This window comes from Ursus arctos, unplaced genomic scaffold, assembly GCF_023065955.2.
Source record: "Ursus arctos isolate Adak ecotype North America unplaced genomic scaffold, UrsArc2.0 scaffold_24, whole genome shotgun sequence".
Lineage (NCBI taxonomy): Eukaryota > Metazoa > Chordata > Mammalia > Carnivora > Ursidae > Ursus > Ursus arctos.
This window is the reverse complement of record NW_026622919.1, coordinates 20,626,843-20,650,095: the sequence shown is the minus strand read 5'-3', so window position 1 is coordinate 20,650,095 and position 23,253 is coordinate 20,626,843. Positions and strand designations below refer to the sequence as shown.

Below are 23,253 nucleotides of genomic sequence, written 5' to 3'. Positions count from 1 at the left end.
AGTTTCATCACATGTGTGGCTTCATGCAACCACCACCACCATCAAGATACCTAACGGTACCATTTTCATAAGACTCTCTCATGCCAACCCCTTTACAGCCACACCCACTCCTCCCTCCCAATCCCTAAGCCCTGGCAACCATGAATCTGTTCTCCATCCCTGTAACTGTTTTATTTCACAAACGTTATATAAATGCAATCATGCAATATGCATTCTTACGGATTTGTCTATGACTTCTTTCCACCCTATTCGTTTTTGCTTCATGTGTTTGGAAGATTTCTTGTTTTATATATTTAGGATTACTTTGATAATAATACAACCACTCCTGATTTATTAAAAGCAAATTAAAATTTATTTTTTTAAAAAAATGGAGATATAATTGACATATAACATTGTATTAGTTTCAGGTGTATAACATGAGGATTCCATGTATGTATGTATTATAAAATGATCACCACAGTAAGTTGAGAACATCCATCTCACCACAGATTTTACAAATTAAAAATAATTTTTGTGGATTAATGTTTGTATGATGTATCTTTTTCCATCCTTTTACTTTTGGTCTACCTGTATTTAATGTTTGACGTGAATCTTTTGTAGATAGCATATACGTGGGTTGTGTTCTAGAGAAACTCATGCACACTAGTACGTGCCACGTACAGAATGTTTCTACTAGTGTTGTTCATACTACTTCCAAACTGGAAGCAATTCAACAGTAAGATGGGTAAATGGTGCCAAATGTTTTAAAAGTTTTGCCAAGCTGGGAGTTGTGTAATGGTGTCTCCTATGGTTTCAGTTTCTATTTCTCTGATTGCTAGTGAGACTGAACACTTTCATACATTTATTGGCCATTTAGGGTTCCTCCCGGCACAGCGAAGATATCCTTCCACTGTCTTTTGGATTCCATTGTTGCTGTTGAGAAGTTGGTGTTCATTCTTGTTGCCACTCTGAAGGTAATAATTTCCCCCCATTTGTATTTTAAGGATATTCTATTATCTTTATTGTTTTGTGGTTTCACTATGATTTATCCATATGTGGATCTTTTTATTTTGTCTTCAGCTTTACTATGATCTGATCCATGCGCATTTCAATGTCTTTAATTAAAGAAGTCTTTAATTAACTGGTGTCTTTCATCAGTTCTGGAAACATTTCAGCTCTTTATCGCTTCAGATATTGCCTGACTCCAATTGTCTCTGTTTTATCCTTCTGGAAGTCAGAAAAGGTTTATTTTCTATATTCTGACTTTAAACCAATTGTTGGGTAGATCCAGAGGCTATTTTGAGGGCCTGAAGCTTATTCAGTGTTTGGTCCTCAGATGGTAGTGCTGGCAGCGGTACTATAGGAATTGAAAGGCAAACCCACATTTGAATGAAATAAATGTTACTTCTGTTAAGGAAAGTTTGCTCTTCCCTCCAGGATAAAGGGGTTCAGTAGAGTCATCTGGAGAGCATGCGGTTAGTTTTCCTTCTGAAAAAGTGGTACCATTGCAAGGGCTCAGTTTCTACATCTGCTGATGACAGGTCAGTAGCTCGACCAGCCTTAGGGAGATGGAATCTGAAGTACAGACTTCGTATCTGTCACAATGGCCACTTTGACAATGGGCTCATTGTGCCGCATTGAAGTGGGGAAGAGGGAAGCTCGTTGACCTCCACAAGATGAATCAGCTCGTCCACATAGTTGTGGAGCTTTTTCTCTGGGTGGCTGTTCTAGAGAGGGCATTAAAATGAGTCACAAAGAGCCATATGCCTTGTGCTCACTCCCAGAGGAATGCAATTTTCATAGCCGTGGACTTGTCGTATGTGAAGATTTTTTATAGGAATTGCACACAAATAAAATTTATAAAAATTCTTGTGTATAAAGAGCATGAAGTAGTACTAAACATAACAAATATGTTGCATTACCTATTATATTCCTGACAAGAGGAGGTTTTTATCTTTCATAGGCATCGGTGAAAATGAACTCTCTACAATTTCACACATCTGATGACTTAAAAGATTTTCCCTAGCCTAGCTTCTGGTTCCACACACTTCATAACTTGTATCTCTTCTGTTCTCTACATCTTTCTGGTGCTGCGTGTTATAGGATTTGTTCGTATCACAACTTGCAGCCTTCTACCGTTATGATGTGATATGATACTGCGTGGGCACAGTGGGCAGTGGGAACATTCCTAGAAGCTTCCCCTGGAAATGATGAGAACCTCATTAATATATCCCACTACACTCCTCTCAACTTCCTCTTGACTTAGGGTGACTTTATAACCATATGCCTACAATAGGTCAGCTCATGTCTGCTAATACGCCTGGTGAATAGCATCCTTTGCTCTCCCTCAAATGTTACATTTGGATAAAAAAATGGGAGTTCAGTCCATCTTAGATGTGATAGATCACCCCCAAATGAGGGAAGAGTGATGGAGGAGAAATTGGAGTGGAAAGAGCAGACTTAACCGATGGTGCTAAACTTATCTTAGTTTTGCAAAAGTTTTCCAAAAATAGCTATGCAAACATAATGCTAGGGCCCTTCCTGTGTTAATGAGGCCCCTGCAGCTTATGCATCATTAGTGTCGTGGTAAATTCGTCTGTCAATCACCCTGCCCTCAACTTCATCCCTTAGCCTGGTTCACCATCATACTTGGTTCTTCTAAGTCCTGAATCTCTCCTGGATTCTACGGGGTCAATCAGTTCCTTGATCATGTATTTTTGTTGTTGTTGTTGAGGATTCTTCCACCATTCTGAACCAATGGGCTTTCTCCAGTGTGGTAGAACAGAGAGATGAATGTACTGCAAAACGGAAAAACAGCTCTCCAGAGTCAGATTCAGCAAACTCACACGAACTGATCACCCACGCGGGCTCGCCATTAGGAGGGTGAACAAATCGTAGTGATCGAGGGGGATACTGTTCCATCCACAGAAGCCCAAAGCCAAGGAGATCTCCTCATTTACATGGTTGACTGGGGACAGATTTGGGGCCAGAGAGGAGGTCCTGTGTTCTTTCCAACTTATCTTACCATGAATTGAAGTAAATGTGACTGTGTGAGGCACCTTGTTTTACCAGCCTTTCCTTAGTACTGTCACACTGGCATCAACTGTAGAAATTCAAAAGCACCAGATTCATTAACAGAAAAATTTTTGCAACAGAAAAATTTTTGCAACAGAAAAATTTTTGCAACAGAAAAATTTTTAATGAATGGCCAAAAAGTCCCCTGAAATAGAAGCAAAACAATGAGACAGAGCAAGATTTTTCCTATTCCTGAGAAGAAACACATGGAAAGAACATGAGAAAAAGAAGAGAAGGAAACAAATTCTAGCCCTTGCATTTTTAAAAACAGAAATGAATGATTTCCTTGGGTTATTTGGCCAATGGGATTTTGCTAAGGCAGGCTTTTTTTTTTTCAATAACTTGTTTTCTCACTACGGTGCTTTGGAAGGTACTCGTTGCTCCATTGTAATGTTGCTTATTCTGGAGGACTTTTCTTCAACTGAGTGGACCCTCAGTGAAAGGACATTACCAAGTTGATCTAGTTCCTCAACCACTGTTTTGACAACAATTTCTTCTTTTGAGTCTAAAATAAAATCAATGCAAATTTAGTACTCATTCTTAACAGGCTCAAAGGTACTCAGTCCTAACAGTATGCTTCTGAAAAACAGGGTTGCAGGTTTGCAGTACACTGAGCTATAACACTGTGTTTGAAGACCACGCTTAGCAAGGCCCAGAACGATCTTATACTTACCATTGTTTTTAGAACAATGGGTGTTTGAAGGTGTAAGTAAAACATAGATTAGAACAACCTAAGTAGCAGGCAGGTACTGGCCTGGAGCAAGTAATGTCTTCTTTTAAATGCCAACTTGCCCTATCTTTGTGGTTTAAAATGCAGTAGCTCTTCCATCAAAGCATTGGAACTGGGAAAATAACAGGTTCTAGGTAAGAAAATGTGTGGGCATTGAGTCCCCATTTCGGAAATTTCACAGTTTGACCACGTCTGTTCTACAGGAATATAAAATACATTAAAAAGCTGCCATAATGACCCCTGATTTCTTCATTCACTAGAATTAACCTTAGAACAATTTGATTTAGTTTACAAATAAGTGACTGGTTTCATAAAATTGCTTGAGTTGAAAAGATTTATGCCAAGTAAAAAAACCCTGCTGTACCTTTGACTTGATTTTCGGAGTGTATGGGCCCACGTCCTTTGAATTTGTAACATGTGGACTTGCTTTTTCTGTGAAGAGAAGAGTAAATTGTTGCTTTTTTTCCTCCCCCATTCAGAAGGAAGGTCAGAAATAACTATGAGTTGGGGGGCGCCTGGGTGGCTCAGTCGTTAAGCAGACTCAGGGCGTGATCCCGGAGTTCTGGGATCGAGCCCCACATCGGGCTCCTCGGTTGGGAGCCTGCTTCTTCCTCTCCCACTCCCCCTGCTTGTGTTCCCTCTCTCACTGGCTGTCTCTCTGTCTGTCGAATAAATAAATAAAATCTTAAAAAAAAAAAAAGAAATAACTATGAGTTGGGAATAAAAGTTTGAGAGTTCTAGTTTCCACAAGATTAAATTCCTCTGATGTTTAAGAGATATAGAAGTAAGCTTTCCATGACCTCAGTATCGTGAAGGAGAGATTAAAGGTTTATGCTCAGAAATTCCCTTGCGACCAGCTATTGTCTCTTTTGTCTCGCGATCTGGGGAGTCCAGTTTCTGACTGACCTTCCAGTCAATCACCTGGCCAATGCACAAGTTCAGAGTGCCGTGATCCAGAAGGTGCTGGGCTAGGTGCTGCAGCAAATATGCAGTGATGAAGCAAGCAGTTTACACCATGGAGAATAAAGTATATGCATGTAAAAATGTAGCTGGAACACAGCTTGAAAGGTGTAGTGAAAGAAGGGAATTATGAATGCTGCCATGAGCGCTTTGTTCGAAGGAGGGAACATCACTGTTGAGTTCCTATGAGAGTGGACTGTAGAGGGCTGACACTAGCCTTGGAAGATGCATGCGATGGTGCGGACTCCTGGTGTGACCACGGGCAAACATTTCGTAACAGCCGCTGATTACCGGGTACCTTCTGTGTGCAAGCCACTCTCCTGAGCCCTCCTCTACCTCTGTAGCGAGGCACTATGGTCAAGGGTAAAGAGTGTGGTTTTGCTGTTATCACAATCTTACCAGTAAGAAAAATGGGATTTAAGGAGGTTAAACCATGCGTTCACATTCACCCAGTGGTGTGATCTGCGCTCAGAGTTACAATTCCAGGGCTGTTGCTCTTGGCTGACAAGCTATGGCGACTTCTCCAAGGAAGCCGTTATCTTTCAAATGAAAACGTAATAACCCAGGTAATACAGGGTGCACGCGTGGTCACTAGGAAGTACTAACAAAATAGAGCGTGTTGTTGTAGGAATTGTGCTGCAACATTAAATCACAGAACGCAATTCCCCGCCCCCACCCGAATTGCAGGAATTGTTTAACATTCGGTATTTGAATGTCCGATATGTTATAGATACACACACTTCCATACTCGGACATTTGATTTGGCTGCCCGTTTTCATTTCACCTGGATGCGATAATAAATTCCTGAGACCACAGATGATTGTGATTCTTAGAGTAGGAAATTCTAGAATATGATACTGGTATACGTGGATACCGAGAAAACCTGGTTGATGGGAGATGATTTTTTTTTCACAAGTTAGTATTTACCTTTCTTCTCCATCTATTAGTTTGTGATACGTTTCTATTTCTTTCTCTAAAAATATTTTGATATCTAGAAGCTGTTCGTACTCCAGCTTCTGGCCTTCTGTTTCCGTGCGAATCTGTTGTAGTTCTTCCTCCATTGCCCCAATCTGGTCCTGGATTTGCTGGAGCTGGAAGCAGTAATTGCCTTCCGTCTCGGCCAGGGAGCACTCATAGGAATGTTTCTGAAAGAAGAATAAAGCAAGGCTTGCATGTGGGTAACAGATAAACAGCACGTTCATATTGGAAACATACTCAAGGTGGAAAGAGGCATTTGTACAAGGTCTAAATCTTTTCGATTGAAAATCAGCATAAGCCAGGTTTCTTTAAAAAATTTTTTTCTCTCTCCAGTGGGAAAAGTTTGATTTTTCAGTACTGGGATTGGTGAGTCAGAAGTAATGTTTTTACGGACAGTGTTTTTATTATTTACCACATTTTATATTTTAGTTATATATACTCAGAGGTGCATTCACCTACACACACACACACACACACGCACACACATTCAAATCAGCGGTGACTCCTACGAACCACGGCCACGACGGACTGCAGTTCTATTTCCAGGGTTTGCAGACTGCGTTTCAGCTCCGTCAGCTCGCTCCTGGCTGTGGCGGCCGCTCCTGCGTCGTCAGAGATCTGCTGCTGCAGGGGGGCGCTCTGTCGCGGATCATCAGCAAGGTCAGCGACCCGCTCGGTGGTCTGCCCACCAAGCCCTGGGTGTGCGCTTTGCCACAGACGTACCTTCTCGTTGAACCAGACCTCCACATCCCTGCGGTTCTGCTCGGCCAAGTCCTCGTGCTCGGCCCGCATGTTGTTCAGCAGGACCCTGAGGTCCACGCCTGGGGCTGCGTTCACCTCCACGTTCACGTCCCCCCCTGCTGCACACTGCAGGACTTTCATCTCCTAGAAAAGGGATCCCTATGAACCCTCCAGGTAGACGTTTGACATATCTTCCCACTCTGCTCCGACGTGAACCGTGGGCCGGAGCAACGAAATCGGGTACTCTCCGAAGCCACGCTGTGGGGTCCCTTACCTCCTCGTGATTTTTCTTGAGGTACGCCAATTCCTCGCTGAGGGTTTCAAACTGTATCTCCAGGTCAGCTGTACAAAGGGTCAGCTCATCCATAACCCTGTGAAGACCATTGATGTCGGCCTCTACGCTCTGGTATAGAGCGAGCTCATTTCCGTACCTGAAAGGCGAGTAAAAAGCTTGAGAACTGTGACCGTGGGCAGGTGCAAAGCATAACTTTCTTCCACGTCTGGTATATTGCACGACGGGATTTTCCATCCGTGCTTCTAAAGCTTAGTGCATCGGCAAAGAGATGACACCCTTTGGAATACCTAGTGATCTAGGACGATTATCTCGGAGGAGTTGTTTCTCCAGAATTTTTATCATCCAATGTGCTTCGTCGTTGAATCAACACGTTCAAAATTCATATGATAGCTCTTTCTATAAGGGCACAGTTAATTTCTTCAGTGATTTAGTCTGACTTCATAAAAACATGTTGGTTTTTAAAGCAAAAGTTCTGTTTTTTACTCCAACTGTGGTATTTACCCTTATTATAGTTAATTACGTTCTTTTCACCTACTTCAGCCTGAAGTCCTCGGCGGTCAGTCGGGTATTGTCATTTTGTAGAACAAGGCTGGAGTTACAGGTGGTCACAGAAATAATCTAAATAGGGTAGATTGTGCGAAATAGTTAGGTGCCGAAAGTCAAGGGACAGTCCAGATTTCAGTGTGATTCTTACCTTCTCAACCCACCAAGTATCTACTTTGCTCTCATTTTTTTCTACATGAAAGGAATCTGGCTTTTTTCTTTTTTCAGACAGCAAATGTCGAGAGGTTAGGAGCCAAAGTGTAAGCTTTTACAATCACAGATACTTTTATTACTCTTGATCAAAAAATATGAGGGGCGCCTGGGTGGCACAGCAGTTAGGCGTCTGCCTTCGGCTCAGGGCGTGATCCCGGCGTTGTGGGATCGAGCCCCACATGGGGCTCCTCCGCTATGAGCCTGCTTCTTCCTCTCCCACTCCCCCTGCTTGTGTTCCCTCTCTCGCTGGCTGTCTCTCTCTCTGTCGAATAAATAAATAAAAAAATCTTTAAAAAAATGAGCTAAATGTAAGATCAGCAAGGCGATTATATCTGTTTTGAAACTATTTGCCTTTAATTCTACAATTTTTTTTTTTTTTTTTTTTGGCCAGACACTGCTTTAAGCCCTGGGAATGAAGAGTGAGCAAATTCTACATCATGTCAAAATTTTAAGCACATTTTATATTTTGTCTTTTTTAGGTAATGTACACCCAAAATCCATAGTAAAAGTAGACAAGTCTGTATTTCTTACCTGCCTTTTAAGATCTTCAATGACTGAGAAGTATCTTGTGTAGTCATGATCTAGTCCCCGGCAAGAACCAGGCCCATATTTCTCATACCAGGCCTTGATCTTCTGCTCCAGGTCTGCGTTGGCCTCTTCCAGAGCTCGCACATGGTCCAGGTAGGAGGCCAAGCGGTCATTGAGGTTTTGCATGGTGACCTTCTCGTTCCCAGAAAGCAGGCCATGCTCATTTCCAAGAAAACCAGCACAGACGCCCCCACCACCATTACAGAAACCTCCTGCAGAAGAAATGCTCCCAAGAGGACAAGAAATGCTGCTTCCCGCTCCTGATCCACGGCACACATTCCCAGCCCCGAAGCCTGGACCTCCACCAGACAGCCACCCTGGGCCAGCTCGTGAGCAGACTCGCCTGGATCCACTAGAAAGTTGAAAAGACATGGCAACACTATGGCAGAGTGACCCTTCCTCAGCGAGGAGCAAAGCAAAAGCACACCTTCCATAGACCGTGATCTCCATTGGCCTTTTATAGGACTCAGTAGGTCGTTTCAGTCTTGACTTTCAATCTGTAATAAAATATTACTCGCTCCCTAATTGTTATTTTTCATCATTGGGTGATTTTTTTATAGTGTCCAGTCTGTAGGTGGAAAGGTGCCCCTAGGATATCTTGGTCTACGAAAAGGTGCCTGGTCGAGTGATACTAAATCATAGTTTCAAAGGTCAAAATTAAATATGAGTAAACATCCCTCTTTTTGACTTCTGGAAGAGAGTCTAGTTTTTTTCCCCCCCTAGACAATAAAGAATTAGTAATTTACATGAGAAATGTCCACTGCTTATGTCCTGCAAATGTTTATGGAGTATTTCTATTATCCATGCTTCACTGGGCCTTTCCTTTCTTATTAATATCAGATACTCTCAAAATACAGCGATCTGTTGGTAGTGGGAATTTTTAAATTGATTTTGCTTATCAATTTAACTAAAATTAATGAGTAGGTGTCAGTGACAGAAAATTGTTTGTATTGAGATTTCTTGGTTTAGTCCAGGAGCAGAATATCCATTCAACAGACTTCTGAGTCTCCACATTGTTCATTTCTCTACCTCAAAAGTATTGTTTACTGCCTTTTAGTTTAAATTTATGTATTTAAGGTCTGGGGAATTATTTTGAGAACTGAACTTCCTATTAATAATTAGGGACTAAAATATATGAAGGAGAGATGTGTTTTCATCCCTACCTAGAAAACCAATAATTATGGTACTCGAGATGGGAGATTAGTTGTTATAGGTAAGCAGCCCCTTCATTCCCTTTCCTTGATACCCATGGGAAGACATTCCATTGTTGTGCTTCATTTTCCTGCTGGGCAGATGAAAATAATAACACTGAATCTTGAGCGGTTTCAATAATTAGTGACTATAAAGCAGTCTGCAGGACACAAACACTTTGTAAATGTGAATTATTTAAATTATTATAATAAAGTGAACATGTCAGACAGGGTCAGGTCTCTATGACTTATAATGGTACAAATTGATTGGTTACTGATTATGGGTTTAGATTGATTTGAAACAGTCATTTTTTCTGAATGAGATTTTTCAATGCCGTGTGTATCACATACTTTGAAAAACACCCAATATTACTGCTCCTGAAAGATTCATCATAATGGTGGGCCAGAATGCCTGGATTTTTTCGACCAAAATATTTTAAGATAATTAATAGAAAACTGTAATCCAGACCATTGCTACAGGTTTAGAATAATGTGTGATAAGAGACGTAGCTCGTATTCAGAGACTTGTTACTGATGTTCTTGTGACCTGGTCACAATTTTCATCTTTTGTCCAAACTTCCTGTGAATAAAACAAGAAAAACAGAGTATGGGGTCGGTGTAATCTTGGGTCTCTTGGATAAGAGGTATTATGAGGCTGCAAAGTATTATTAACATAATCTACTTATCTCTAGATATTTTATAAATACTAATTAACTTGTAATCTTTTGGGGAACCAGTTAAGCATATATTATTAGAACCTTTTGGGGGTGAGTGGGTTGGGAGGCTAAGTGGTAACACAGAACTCAAAGCACTTTTATATCCAAGCAGGACTGGAATGACTGATGCTTAACTCCTTCTGAAAACACTGTCATCTGTTTACTCATCGGGTCAAATCTCTTGACTTTTCTTTTTTTTTTTTTTTTTAAGATTTTATTTATTTATTCGACAGAGATAGAGACAGCCAGCGAGAGAGGGAACACAAGCAGGGGGAGTGGGAGAGGAAGAAGCAGGCTCATAGTGGAGGAGCCTGATGTGGGGCTTGATCCCATAACGCCAAGATCACGCCCTGAGCCGAAGGCAGACGCTTAACCGTTGTGCCACCCAGGCGTCCCATCTCTTGACTTTTCTTACTCATAGATTTCCTCTACACTAACACTTGTTCGTTTACTTTTGGGTGTCCTTTAGTCCTTTCCAGAAGTGGGAGATAGACTTAAAGAATTCTAGCCCTACATCCCTGTCCATACATTTCTTCCTTGAGAGTGGCTATTTGATTCACAGTAAGAAACACGTATTCAGCCACATATCATTATCTTTTCTTGAAACTCTGTTAGGTATTAGAATATTCAATATATAAGGTGCATATTCTAGGTACTCAGAAATCATTGAAGTAAGCTGTAAGTTATGATGTGTAAACGTCTGCTCACCTCAGGATAAACACATTCATCCCATTATCTTATTCTAACAATAGTAGGCTAATTTTGCCCCTGATAAATTTAGTGTTTAGTTTCAAATATGCTTCAATACCTTAAAAAAATTTTTTTATTTAAATTCAATTTATTTAACATATACTGTATTATTAGTTTCAGGGGTAGAATTTGGTAATTCATCAGTTGCATGTAACACTCAGTGCTCATTACATCAAGTGCCCGCCTTAATGCCCATCACCCAGTTACCCCATGCCCTCACCCACCTCCCCTCCAGCAACCCTCAGTTTGTTTCCTAGAGTTAAGGGTCTCATGGTTTGTCTCCCTCTCTGTTTTTTTTTTTTAAAGATTTTATTTATTTATTTGACAGAGATAGAGACAGCCAGTGAGAGAGGGAACACAAGCAGGGGGAGTGGGAGAGGGAGAAGCAGGCTCCCAGCGGAGGAGCCTGATGTGGGGCTTGATCCCAGAACGCCGGGATCACGCCCTGAGCCGAAGGCAGACGCTTAACCGCTGTGCCACCCAGGCGCCCCTCCCTCTGTTTTCATCTTATTTTATTTTCCCTTCCCTTCCCCTTTGTTCATCTGTTTTGTTTCTTAAATTCCACATGTAAATGAAATCATATGGTATTTGTCTTTCTCTGACTGACTTATTAGCATAATACCCTCTAGTTCCATCCACGTCGTTGCAAATGGCAAGATTTCATTCTTTTTTTATGGCCAAGTAATATTCCATTGTGTGTGTGTGTGTGTGTGTGTGTGTGTGTGTGTGTGTGTGTGTTTGTGTGTGTGTGTGTATATATATATACCACACCTTTTTTATCCATTCATCTGTTGATGGGCATCTGGGCTCTTCTCGTATTTCGGGTATTGTGGGCATTGCTGCTATAAACATTGGGGTACATGTGCCTTGAATCACTATTTTTGTATCCTTTGGATAAATGCCTCGTAGTGCAATTGCTGTGGCGTAGGGTAGCTCTATTTTTAACTTTTTGAGGAACCTCATACTGTTTTCCAGAGTGGCTGCACCAGTTTGCATTCCCACCAATAGTGTAGGAGGGCTCCCCTTTCCCTGCATCCTCGCCAACTTCTGTTGTTTTCTGAGTTGTTAATTTTAGCCATTCTGACCGGTGTGAGGTGGTATCTCACTGTTTATTTCATTTGTATTTCCCTGATGCTGAGTGATGTTGAGAATTTTTTCATGTGTCTGTTAGCCAATTTGTATGTTTTCTTTGAAGAAAAGTCTGTTCGTGTCTTCTGCCCATTTCTTGACTGGATTTTTTGGTTTTGGGGTATTGAGTTTGATAAGTTCTTTACAAACTTTGGATACTAGCTCTTTATCCAATACGTCATTTGCAAATATCCTCTCCCATTCCATAGGTTGCCTTTTAATTTTGTTGATAATTTCCTTTGCTGTGCAAAAGCTTTTTATCTTGTTGAAGTCCCAATAGCTCATTTTTACTTTTGTTTCCCTTGCCTTTGGAGACGTGTCTAGCCAGAAGTTGCTGTGGCTGAGGTCAAAGAGGTTGTTGCCTGTGTTCTCTTCTAGGATTTTGATGGATTCCTGTATCACATTTAGGTCTTTCAATAACTTTTGCTGTTGTTTAAAATTTACATTCTACATTTCTGTTATCCAAGTTGAAACGGTATTTTTCTCAGACATGAATGAAGTTTGTTTTGTCACTAGATATCTAGTTTTTCTGAGAATCAGAAGCTGGCGTGCTAATTCTTCCCACAAAATGGCTTCTCTGGTTTTGATATTCCCACTCTGCACTGAAGGGAACAGCGGACCTGAGAAATGAAATCAGATACTGTCCGAAGCCACTCTGCAGGGCCCATGACTCTGATAATGGTTCAGTCTTGGATTGATTGGAGTTTAGAATGCACTTAGTTTTTTCCTCCCTTCTTTTGCTAGCAGGAAGGTGGAATCACGAGGTTCTCAATAGCATGGTGTTGTGTTGGGAGTCAAGGACAGACTATGAGCCAGACCGCCTGGATTAGCATTGCAGCTATTCCAGTTATTAGCTGTGTGACCTTGAGATAGTTACTCAATCACTCTCTGCCTCAGTTTCCTTATGTACAAACAGAGGATGATAATAGTATCTATCTCATAGGGTTGTTCTGAGAATTGAAATGATGTTGAGAATAGAGTTCAAAGTGCTGGGTATCACAATTATTGATCCTTTCCTGGAAGTTATGTAGAAAGTACTATATATACTTTGGTTTTGTTGCCTCTATTTTGGTGTCACATCCAAGAAATCATTGCCAAGACCAATGTCAAGGAGCTTTCTCCTATGTCTATGGCCATACCACCCTGAACACATCCGATCTCATCTTTCATGTTTTCTTTGAGGAATTTTACTGTTTTGGGTCTCGTGTTTAGGTCCTTAATCCATTCTGAGCTGATTTTTGTGTATAATGCGTCATAGGGGCCCAATTGCACATGGGGCCCTTTTTACATGTGGATATTCAGTTTTCCCAACACCATCTCTTGAAGAGATTATCCTTTCCTCATTACATATTCTTGGCCCCTTTGTCGAAGATAAGCTGACCATCTATATGTGGATTTATTGCTGGGCTCTCTATTCTTTTTACTGTGGTAAAACACACAGAACATAAAATTATGACCTTATCTATTTTCAAGGGTACGATTCAGTGGTATTGAATACATTCATAATGTTATACAACCAACATACATCTCCATACTGTTTTCAGCTTGTAAAACTTAAACATACACATTAAACAATAACTCCCCATTCTCTTCTCCCCAGCCCCTGGCAATCACCATTCTACTTTTTCTCTCTATGAATTGGTCAACTCCAGGTACCTTATATAAGTGGAATCATATACTATTTGTCTTTTTGTGACTGGCTTATTTTACTTAACATAGTGACTTCAAAGATTCATCTATGTAGTAGCATGTGTCGGAATTTCCTTCCTTTTAAAGGCTGAATAATATTCCATTGTATGCCTACACCACATTTTGCCTATTCATTCATTGTTGATGATTACTTGGGTTACTTCTACATTTTAGTTGTTGTGAATGAGGCTGCTCTGAACATGGGTGTACAAATATCTTTTCAAGATCCTGCTTTCTATTCTTTTGGGCATATACCAGGAAGTGGAGTTGCTGGAACATATGGTAATTCTATTTTCAATTTTTTGAGGAACTGCCATACTGTTTTTCATAGTGGCTGCACCAGTTTGCATTCCTACCAACAGTGCACAAGGATTCTAATTTCTCCATATTTTTCTGTTTTCCATGCTCTTTTATTTACTGTAGCTTTGTAATGTATTTTGAAATCAGAAAGTGTGATTTGTCCTTTCTCAAAATTGCTTTAGCTATTAAGAGTCTTTTTTTATCTATATGAATTTTAGGATTGCTTTATCTATTTATGATAAAAAATGTTACTGGGATTTTGACAGGGATTGCATTAAATCTGTAGATTGCTTTGGTAGTACGGCCATTTAAACATTATTAATTCTTCTGGTTCATGAACATGGGATGTCTTTTGATTTATTTGTGTCTGCTTTAATTTCTGTCATCACTGTTTTGTAGTTTTCAATGTAAAAGTCTCTCATCTCCTTAGTTAAGTTTATTCTTAAGTATTTTATTCTTTTTGATGCTATTACAAGTGGGATTGTTTTCTTAATTTTCCTTTTGGATAATTTATTGTAAGTATATAAAAATGTAACTGATTTTTTATGTTGATTTTGTATCCTACAAATTTGCTGCATTTATTTATTAGTTCTAACAGTTTTTAGGTGGAGTCTTTAGGGTTTTCTATATACAAGAGCATGCTATCTGCAAACAGACAATTTTACTTCTTCTCTTCCAATTTGGGTGCTTTTTATTTCTTTTTCTTGCTTAAGTGCTCTGGCTAGGAACTCTACTATTGAATAAAATTGGTGAGTGGACATCCTTGTCTTATTCCTGGTATAGAGGAAAAGCTTTCAGATTTTCACCATTGAGTATGATACTAGCTATGGTATTGTCATACATGGCCTTTGACATTGAGTTACATTCCTTCTCTACCTAATTTGCCAAAGCATTTTTATCCTAAACAGGTGTCATATTTTGTCAAATGCTTTTTCTGTATCTGTTGAGATGATCATATGATTTTTACCCTTCCATCTGTTGATGTGGTGTGTCACATTTATTGATTTGTGTGTGTTGAACCATTCTTGCATCCCAGGGATAAATCGCATTTGATCATGGCATACGATTCTTTTAAGGTGCTGTTGAATTTGTTTTGCTAGAATTTTGTTGAAGATTTTTGCATCTATATTCACCAGGGATATTGGCCTGTGATTTTCTTTTCTTGTTGCATCTTTGGCTTTGGTAGAAGAGTAATGCTGGCCTTAGGATATGAGTTTGGAAGTGTTTTCTCCTCTTATTTTTTGGAAGAGCTTGAGAAGGATTGGCATTAATTCTTCTGTAAGTAGTAGAATTCACCAGTGAAACCATCTGGTCCTAGGCTTTTCTTTGTTGAAAGGGTTTTTGATTACTGATTCAATCTCCTCACTCATCATTGGTCTGTTTAGATTTTCTATTTTTCATGATTTAGTCTTGGTAAGTTGCATGTTTCTAGGAATTTATTTCTTTTAGATTATCCAATTTGTTGGCATATAAATGTTTCAGTATTCTCTTATAATCCTTTGTATTTCTGGCATCACTTGTAATGTCTCCTTTTTCACTTATAATTTTTATCTGAGTCCTTTCTCTCTCTGTGGTTGGTCTAGCTAAAAATTTGTCAGTTTTACCTATCAAAAAACCAACTCTCAGTCTTGTTGATCTTATCTCTTTTCTAGTCTCTATTTCATTTATTTCTGTTCTAATTTTTATTATGTCTTTCCTTCTGCTAATGTTAGGCTTAATTTCTCCTTTTTCTAGTTGTTTGATATGTAAAGTTCAATCATTTATTTGTGAGCTTTCTTCTTTCTTAATATATGGTTATCACTATAAAGTTCCCTCTTAGTACTGCTCTTGCTGCATCCCGTAAGTTTTGGTATATTATATTTTCATTTTCATTTGTCTTAAGTTTTTTTTTTACTTTTCCTTTTGATTTCTTCTTTGACCCATTCATCGTTCAGGAGTGTATTAGTTAATTTCTACATATTTTTGAAATATCCAATTTTCCCTCCTGTTATTGATGTCTAGTTTCATACTATTGTGGCCAGAAAAGATACTTGCTATGATTTCAGGCTTCTTCAGTTTGTTAAGATGTGTTTTGTGACCTAACATTGTGGAAATCCCCCCTTGCCCTATCTAGTTCCCACATCTCTCTCTCTTCCCTTCTACCTTTAAATATCACCATTTACAGTTTTTTTTCTTTATTTTTAGGATGGTTTTGATTCTTAAATTTCTTATTTCCACTTCAATGAGCATGTTGCATTCAGGAATTAGATTTTATAGACTGTTTTATTCTCATTGCCAGCGCTTAGCAAATGTGCGTAACAAGTATTTATAGAAGGCTGGAGGAAGATTTAACATTTTTCAGAGATGTGAAAAAGACTCCAACCAGTTTACCTGTTAAACTTACTCCTAACTTGTGAAGGCCACTGAATTAAACAAAAGAAATTAAAAATCAAATTCAGCTCCCCTTGCAGGTACGTTTAAAATGCAAAGATTGACCAGAACCAGTGAAGGTGATTTGCAACAGGAAGAGATTTTATTGACCCACCACCATAGAGAAAGCCAAAGAAATGTTACCATTCGACAAACAGCTTGTCTTAATTCACTGGAAGAAAAGCAGAAAAAAAAGAGGGCTTTTATTTAGGAACCTGGCTTCAGTTTGGTATTTTAACTTAGGGGCTCTTCTTCTGGGGTTCAGGAAGGCACCCTCTGTTCACTCTTCACATTGCTGGCTTTGGTGGATTTCTCTTCCACAGTGTGAACTCTGGATGAGAGAACTTTGCCACGAGGATCTATTTCTTCCACGATTGTTTTAACCATGGTGGTTTTAGATGACTCTAAAATGAACACATGAATTGTTAGAATTTCTCAGATCCACCAAGGGGAAATAATTAACTCATTATTTGAAACTTACACAAGTACATTTTGAATGCTCAACACAGCTTTGTTTACCTTTTATCTGATTTCCTGGTCCTCCATAGCCTTTTGATTTAACACAAGAGCTGTAAAAATATAGAGAGCTTGCATTAATTATTTCACTCTATTTTGCTGAGGAAACTGGAAAACAAGGATTTAAGATGGGACATCTCCGGATTCTGAAATAACACTGGAAGGGGTTTAGGTATACATGATAAGGGTCATAAATACTCTGTACTTGATTTCAAAATATCTTTAATAACCTTAAAATAAAGTATAAAGTGTGTTCTCAGTAGAAGCTGTCCTTACCCATCCTCTCCATCAATCAGGCGGCAGTAGGTCTCAATCTCCTTTTCCAGGTGGACCTTGATGTCGAGCAGCTGCTCGTACTCCAGCTTCTGGCCCTCCGTCTCAGTCCTGACCTGGTGCAGCTGCTCTTCCAGGGCCCCGATCTGAGCCTGGATCTGGGCGAGCTGGGCGCAGTAGTTGCCTTCGGTCTCGGTCAGGGAGCACTCCAGGGAGTGTTTCTATGGATCAGTAAGACACAGTTTAGTAGAAAATGTCACAGTGTTGTTTTAGAATAAGGCAGAGCATTTACGAGATATGTAAAAGAGTTTTCTTACATGATGCAAGTTACCATATTTACCCCAAAGAATCCCCCTTGTTCAATATTAATTGTTGCCTTTATTAGATGCCATACGGTTTTTCTGTTTGAGAATGACACAGTTGGTGGTGAATGTCACTCATAGGTCCATTAGTGTTAGCAAAGATGAACTTGTTTCTTCATAGGGCACAGTCTAAAGATCCCTGTGCCCCACCGATATAGTCTCTGCTTCTAGAGTCTGGCACAATTTGCCACATTTCCCAGGAATAAAAGTCCCCCTACAATTTGCTACTTTGTTTCTCATCATGTGACAGTGTTGTCTCATAGAGATTGTAGCTCTTCTATTAAAAATTAACAACCCATAATGAACTGGGTAAACTTTCCTGAAGCAGACTGACCCAAAGAAAAGAATGACCTTTTTAAGCTTTAAATGGTTTGTGAATCCAAATGGGTTTATAAAGGGTTTCTCCTAAAGAGGGATGCTTGCTATACTTTCAGATGGAATAAAGATAAAAGTGTCTTCCTCTTTCAGCTGCAAGAATTTTTATGCCAAGTCCTAATTTTATATACATTCATACCCTCTTTTGTGGATAAACTCTGAAGGTTTGTTTACTAGCCACAGTGGGAAAAGTATAGACGTGGGAGTTAGGAAATTTGGAGAGAAGTTCAACTTCCTTTGTATTCAACTGTGGGACTCTGGGAAAACTGCTTAACTTCTTTGAATCTCAGATTGTTCTTTTGGAAATAATGACAGGAATTATAAAGTCTGCCCTGCCCAAGCCCTAGGGCTATTGTGGATTCTAGTGGGAGAAAGTGCTGGGCAAACCCTTAATGAAAACGTTACTATTATTATAGGGTGTTAACTTTATAGGCAACATTCATGCCTCTACTTTGCTTCTTGTTTATGCCACTTAAAAAGGAACTTGTAAGTGTTCTTAATTAAGCGGCCCAAAGGAATGCCAGATGAATATGATAGGAGGGGTGCCAACGCATTTTTGCACTCCACGGAGCATGTTTTTTTTTTTTTTTTTTTTAATCTTTTGACTTGGGAGAGAAGATGCAGGGTAGAAACCATTTTCTTTTCGAGTACCTCACATAATTGTACTTGCTAATTTCTAATGTTTCCTAATTATGAGCACCTAGGTCTACGTTCCCGGCCAAGAGGATTCGGCTGTGCAAAATGCAAAGGTGTCTTAGGGCAAGCACGGTAATTAACAGATAAAAACGCAAGTAAGTAATATCACGTGGAAGAAACACTCTTTGCATTTCTTCCCCGCTTCTGAAACAAAACTTTTTTTTTTTTTTTGTACTTTGTACTGACCATTGCCAAGAGGGACTGAAGTTCGATCTCCAGGGTTTGAAGAGTCCGTTTCATCTCGGTCAGCTCACTGCGAGCTGAGCTGGTGGCGCCGGCATCATCAGAAATCTGCTGCTGCAGGGATGCGCTCTGAAAGTGGGGGGGCGTGGGGGGTGGTGAGGGTGCTGCCGGCCTCGCCTCAGTGCCCAGGGCCCCGCAAGCGCACCCGGGCGGGGTTTTACCTTCTCGTTGAACCAGGCCTCCGCGTCCCTGCGGTTCTGCTCGGCCAGGGCTTCGTACTCGGCCCGCATGTTGTTCAGCAGGACCGTGAGGTCCACGCCGGGCGCCGCGTTCATCTCCACGTTCACGTTCCCTCCGGCCGCGCACTGCAGCGCCTTCATTTCCTGAAAGAAATTCGTTTCGCCACGTTAGGAGCTGAGTATTTTCAAAGGAACCAGACCGACAGGATGCGTAAGGTTAGAAACTTTTAAAAAAGGTTTGTTTCTTTGGAGGCGGATGGAAAGGAACATGTCAGTTTAAACCATACAGAGAAACTGACGAGTTCCTTCTGGAATACTGATGCCGGACATGGTTATACTTGTCATCTGAAATCCAGTTTTTAAAATCTTGGGAGCAAGGCGGGTCATGGAATCGGGGGAGACAGAGCCCCTACCTCCTCGTGATTCTTCTTGAGGTAAGCCAGCTCCTCGCTCAGGGTTTCCAGCTGGATCTCAAGGTCGGTTCTGCACAGGGTCAGCTCATCCAGGACCCGGCGCAAACCGCTGACATCCGCGTCGACGCTCTGGTGAAGGGCTTGTTCATTTTCAAACCTTAGAAAATATTTGACAGTTGCATCGCCTTAGTCCCATCACTTTTGAGGTCATCGTAAAACTCCAACCATGCTTCAAGGTCAAACTGTTAAAATATACTCAAAACGTCAGACTGCCCATAATGCAAGAAGCAAATTTCTTTGAAGCAAGAGAATTGGGAACACTCCAAATTCTCTTTCTTACGATCTTGACATTCATTTGTGTGGGTTCCTAAATTTCCCAAGTAAAATATATCATTCAGCTGGTCATTCTTACCTGCATTGGGTTTATTTTTTATTATTTTTTATTTTTTTAAATATTTTTTATTCATTTATTTGACAGAGAGACAGTGACAGAGGGAATACAAGCAGGGGGAGTGGGAGAGAGAGAAGCAGGCTCCCTGCTGAGCAGGGATCCCCATGCGGGAGGATCCCAGGACCCTGGGATCATGACCTGAGCCAAAGGCAGACGCTTAGCGACTGAGCCACCCAGGAGCCCCAACCTACATTTGGTTTAAAACAAATAAACAAAGTCAAACAATCGAGGTGACCCCCAATAGCTTCGATTAAAGGCGGAAACGTTGAGATGAATTCTTCAGTTTCTCTTCAGCTCTACTTACTTTAGCCTGAAGTCATCAGCTGTTAGTCTTGCATTGTCATTTTGCAGGATAACATTGGCATTGCTGGTAGTTGCAGAAATGATCTGATAAATGGAAAGTCAGGAGTTAGGAAATGTCCCAATTCCTTGAAAAAAAAGTCACCTATCAAGTTATAGTAAACTTTCTGGCATTCTGTCTCCAATAATAAGATGATTCTTTTGCAAATGGGAAATTAAGTATGGCCTCTTTTACCCTTCACCCCACCCATAAACGAACCCTTTCTATGGAAAAAGTTATAAGTAATGCAGGAGGCCATGGTGGGCAGTTTTTGACATTTTCATATTACGAAAAGCATAAACATGCATACCTCGTACCAGGTATGGGTGAGCCATGTTCAAAGATTAGAATTTGAATAGAAATTATCTTTAATATTCAGAATGCACAATGGAAAATCAGAAGTCGGGAGCAAAGCCCTGCCGTGTGTGACAGCTTAGACATTTGTGTTTGCTTGAGTGGCTGAGTAGTCTTAGGGGTATTAACCCTCACCACATTGTGCTTCTTACCTGGTTCCTAAGGTCATCAATTATTGGGAAGTATCGGCTGTAATCGTGATCAAGACCACGGCAAGAACCAGGCCCGAATTTCTCATACCAGCCCTTGATCTTCTGCTCCAGGTCGGCGTTGGCCTCCTCTAGTGCTCGCACGTTCTCCAGGTAGGAGGCCAGGCGGTCATTGAGGTTCTGCATGGTGACCTTCTCATTGCCCGACAGGAGCCCATGCTCATTCCCGGTGAAGGCAGCACAAGAAGCACTTCCCCCAGCCAGCCCCCCACCATGGCCTCCTGCAGACGAGCTGCCCCCAAAAGCGCAAGAGAAGCCACTTCCAATGCCCGGCACACCGCATGCATTTCCAGCCCCAAAAGCTGCTCCCCCGTTGGAGCCAAGCCGTCTGGATGCAGAAGAAAAGCGCACAGACATGGTGTCCAGACCCGGAGAGCTTGTTCCTGGAGTGAAGCCCTGATGGCAAATGTCCTGCTCAAACAGTTGAGTTTGTCTTTATATACACATTATCAGGGTGTTTCTTGATGAACCCAGCTACCCATAGCAAACTGGTGTTTGCCAGCTCATCTTGAATTATTCATAATTGGGTGATTTTCTTTTTTTTTAATGAATGCCTTCACCCTACCATGTCCATTTCTGTAGGTGGGTAGTTACCTTGGGGTGATTTGTTATCTCCAAAATGGGACAGGGAGGAGTAAAATCAAGATGATTATAGTGATGCATTTCAAATTTAGTATGAGCAATCCTTCCTGTCTTCCAGGTTTCAGGACTACAAAACTCCTATAAGAATAAAAAAGTGTGATGGACAGAGTTCTCTTTCCCTTGCTCAAACCAATGACAGTACGTTTTCTCTGGCAAGTGAGCCATCATAGTTATGGGCTTCAGTGGATAATGTGGTCTTTCTTTCAGATATATTGAAAATAATTTCAAAACCATGGGCTCATGGTAGCAGAGGAAGGAGGCCAGGCCTTAAATGAGAAATGAGGATTTAAATGGACTCTTCTTTGGAGACAGAAAGTCTTCCTTGATCCGTATCCCTCCTGAATTACCATTTCATCTTTACTGGTTTTCTGTCTAAGGTATAAATAAAGGTATTGGTTAATTTCTCTGAGCCCAGTTTTCTGATCTGTAAAATGAAGGGACTAGACTGTGGCCTGTATGTTCCCTTTCTATTTCTAGATTTCTTGAATTTTTACATGTCTTCCTTTCATTATTTCTAGAAAAATTTTCTGCATTCACTTCCTCCATGCTTCCCCCCCCCCCCACTCCCTCCTGAATTTTGGTCCCAGCACTTTATTGAAATCAACTCTCAGATGGCTAATTATCCCACATCCAGTCCAGGCTTTATTTCTCATGTTTATTCTCCTACACCCTCTTGGACATATTTGATACCGACCACCCCAGGCTTACTGAATTCTGAACAATTGCCTTCTGAAAATAGTTCTATTAGAATATTTCTGGTTGCTCGTCTTCTTTCTTCCATATGTACTCCATAGAGTACATCCGTGCTCTAGAGCTTGTCTTTCCTTACAGTTTTGTGCTCAGCACTCTTATTTTCTACACATTCTCCTTTGCTGCTGTCATCTTCTTGTCACTTGGACTGTAGGGGAATGGTTTCTAAATATACATCTTTAACACTGGCCTGGGTCCCGTCCTAGACCCACGCCTCACTACGCCCACCAGACATTTCTACTGGATGATTTCTAGCTCAACACTCCATCATCTTGTCATCAAACTTTGATCTTTTGTATCTTTTTTCATTGCCTGTTGGTGGAATTACCCCGAGTCACACTCATGATTGCTAAGAGGTCTTTAATTTCTATTATCTTCTACCAGCCTACATCCAGCAAGTCACTAGGTCCAATGGAATCTACTTCAGCAGTGTCTCTTGAAGCATTTTTCTCTTTTCTATTTTTCTTCTCACTATCATTTTTTTTTTCCAACTCAATGATTGGATTTTTGGTTCAAGTCTTCTTCCTTTCCAGCCTGGTCAGTAGGCAAAGCAGTAAGTTAAGGTACCATTCCTGTAGTAATACACCACCATCCATACCACTGAAAGAAGGTGAGTTCTTGGATCAAATACATCTGCATTCATATCCCAGTTCTGCAACTTTCTGGCTGTGTGACCAATGCCGAGTTCCTTCTTGCTAAGCTTCCATTTCTAGGTGGGAGACATGACTTGTGTTTTTGTGAGGCTATTAAATAGTAGTTACATTTGTAAAGCAAGTATGCTTGTCAGTAATATATAGACAGTAAATATTTCTTTCCTTTTTCCACTTCCCTACAGTTTAAAAATCAATGGACTATAAGCTTGAGAAAGCTCCTTTGCCTGACATGTAAGTTTCTTCTTGAGGTAGGTGGTACCTACCTGACTTGTTCATTCTTTCATTTTACTGTTCTTCTCCCCTCCCCCTCCTTTTGGTCTTTGCTCTTGTCGTTCTCTCCAGTTGAGATTATTTGAAATCTTGCATTTGCCAAGAACAATGGACATCACTTTCAATTTTGAAAATGAAATTGCTAAAAATATAAATTTTCATGACCTAATAAGTGAATTTGCAGAAAAGCAAGCCAGAAAAATCTGTTGATCAATCAAGAAATCATATTAGTAAAGCATTAGA

At 40.5% G+C, this 23,253-nt stretch overlaps 2 protein-coding genes across 2 annotated transcripts; both read right to left on the bottom strand.

Annotated features, from left to right (window-relative positions):
- Positions 1–3,185: 3,185 nt before the first annotated feature.
- LOC113265471 (keratin, type I cytoskeletal 26) lies at positions 3,186–8,541 on the bottom strand. The gene is made up of 8 exons (XM_026512878.4): positions 8,046–8,541; positions 7,294–7,376; positions 6,738–6,894; positions 6,446–6,607; positions 6,236–6,361; positions 5,672–5,889; positions 4,149–4,216; positions 3,186–3,559 (listed from the first exon to the last, which is right to left on the bottom strand). Exons 1-8 carry the CDS (start codon positions 8,472–8,474, stop codon positions 3,408–3,410), a joined length of 1,395 nt encoding a protein of 464 aa, XP_026368663.2. The 5' UTR covers positions 8,475–8,541; the 3' UTR covers positions 3,186–3,407.
- Positions 8,542–16,317: 7,776 nt separating this feature from the next.
- KRT27 (keratin 27) lies at positions 16,318–21,088 on the bottom strand. Its single transcript, XM_026512881.4, has 8 exons — positions 20,639–21,088; positions 20,097–20,179; positions 19,342–19,498; positions 18,911–19,072; positions 18,693–18,818; positions 17,077–17,294; positions 16,804–16,853; positions 16,318–16,688 (listed from the first exon to the last, which is right to left on the bottom strand). Exons 1-8 carry the CDS (start codon positions 21,050–21,052, stop codon positions 16,546–16,548), a joined length of 1,353 nt encoding a protein of 450 aa, XP_026368666.3. The 5' UTR covers positions 21,053–21,088; the 3' UTR covers positions 16,318–16,545.
- Positions 21,089–23,253: the final 2,165 nt, after the last annotated feature.

Coding starts and splice junctions, on each gene's coding strand:
- LOC113265471 (XM_026512878.4), bottom strand. CDS start 8,474: ATGTCTTTTCAACTTTCTAGTGGATCCAGGCGAGTCTGCTCACGAGCT. Junction 6,362..6,445: donor AGGTCTGGTTCAACGAGAAG/GTACGTCTGTGG, acceptor GATCCGCGACAG/AGCGCCCCCCTGCAGCAGCA. Junction 3,560..4,148: donor CTCCGAAAATCAAGTCAAAG/GTACAGCAGGGT, acceptor ATTTTATTTTAG/ACTCAAAAGAAGAAATTGTT.
- KRT27 (XM_026512881.4), bottom strand. CDS start 21,052: ATGTCTGTGCGCTTTTCTTCTGCATCCAGACGGCTTGGCTCCAACGGG. Junction 20,180..20,638: donor TTGATGACCTTAGGAACCAG/GTAAGAAGCACA, acceptor TCCATTTATCAG/ATCATTTCTGCAACTACCAG. Junction 16,689..16,803: donor ACCAGGAAATCAGATAAAAG/GTAAACAAAGCT, acceptor TGTTCATTTTAG/AGTCATCTAAAACCACCATG.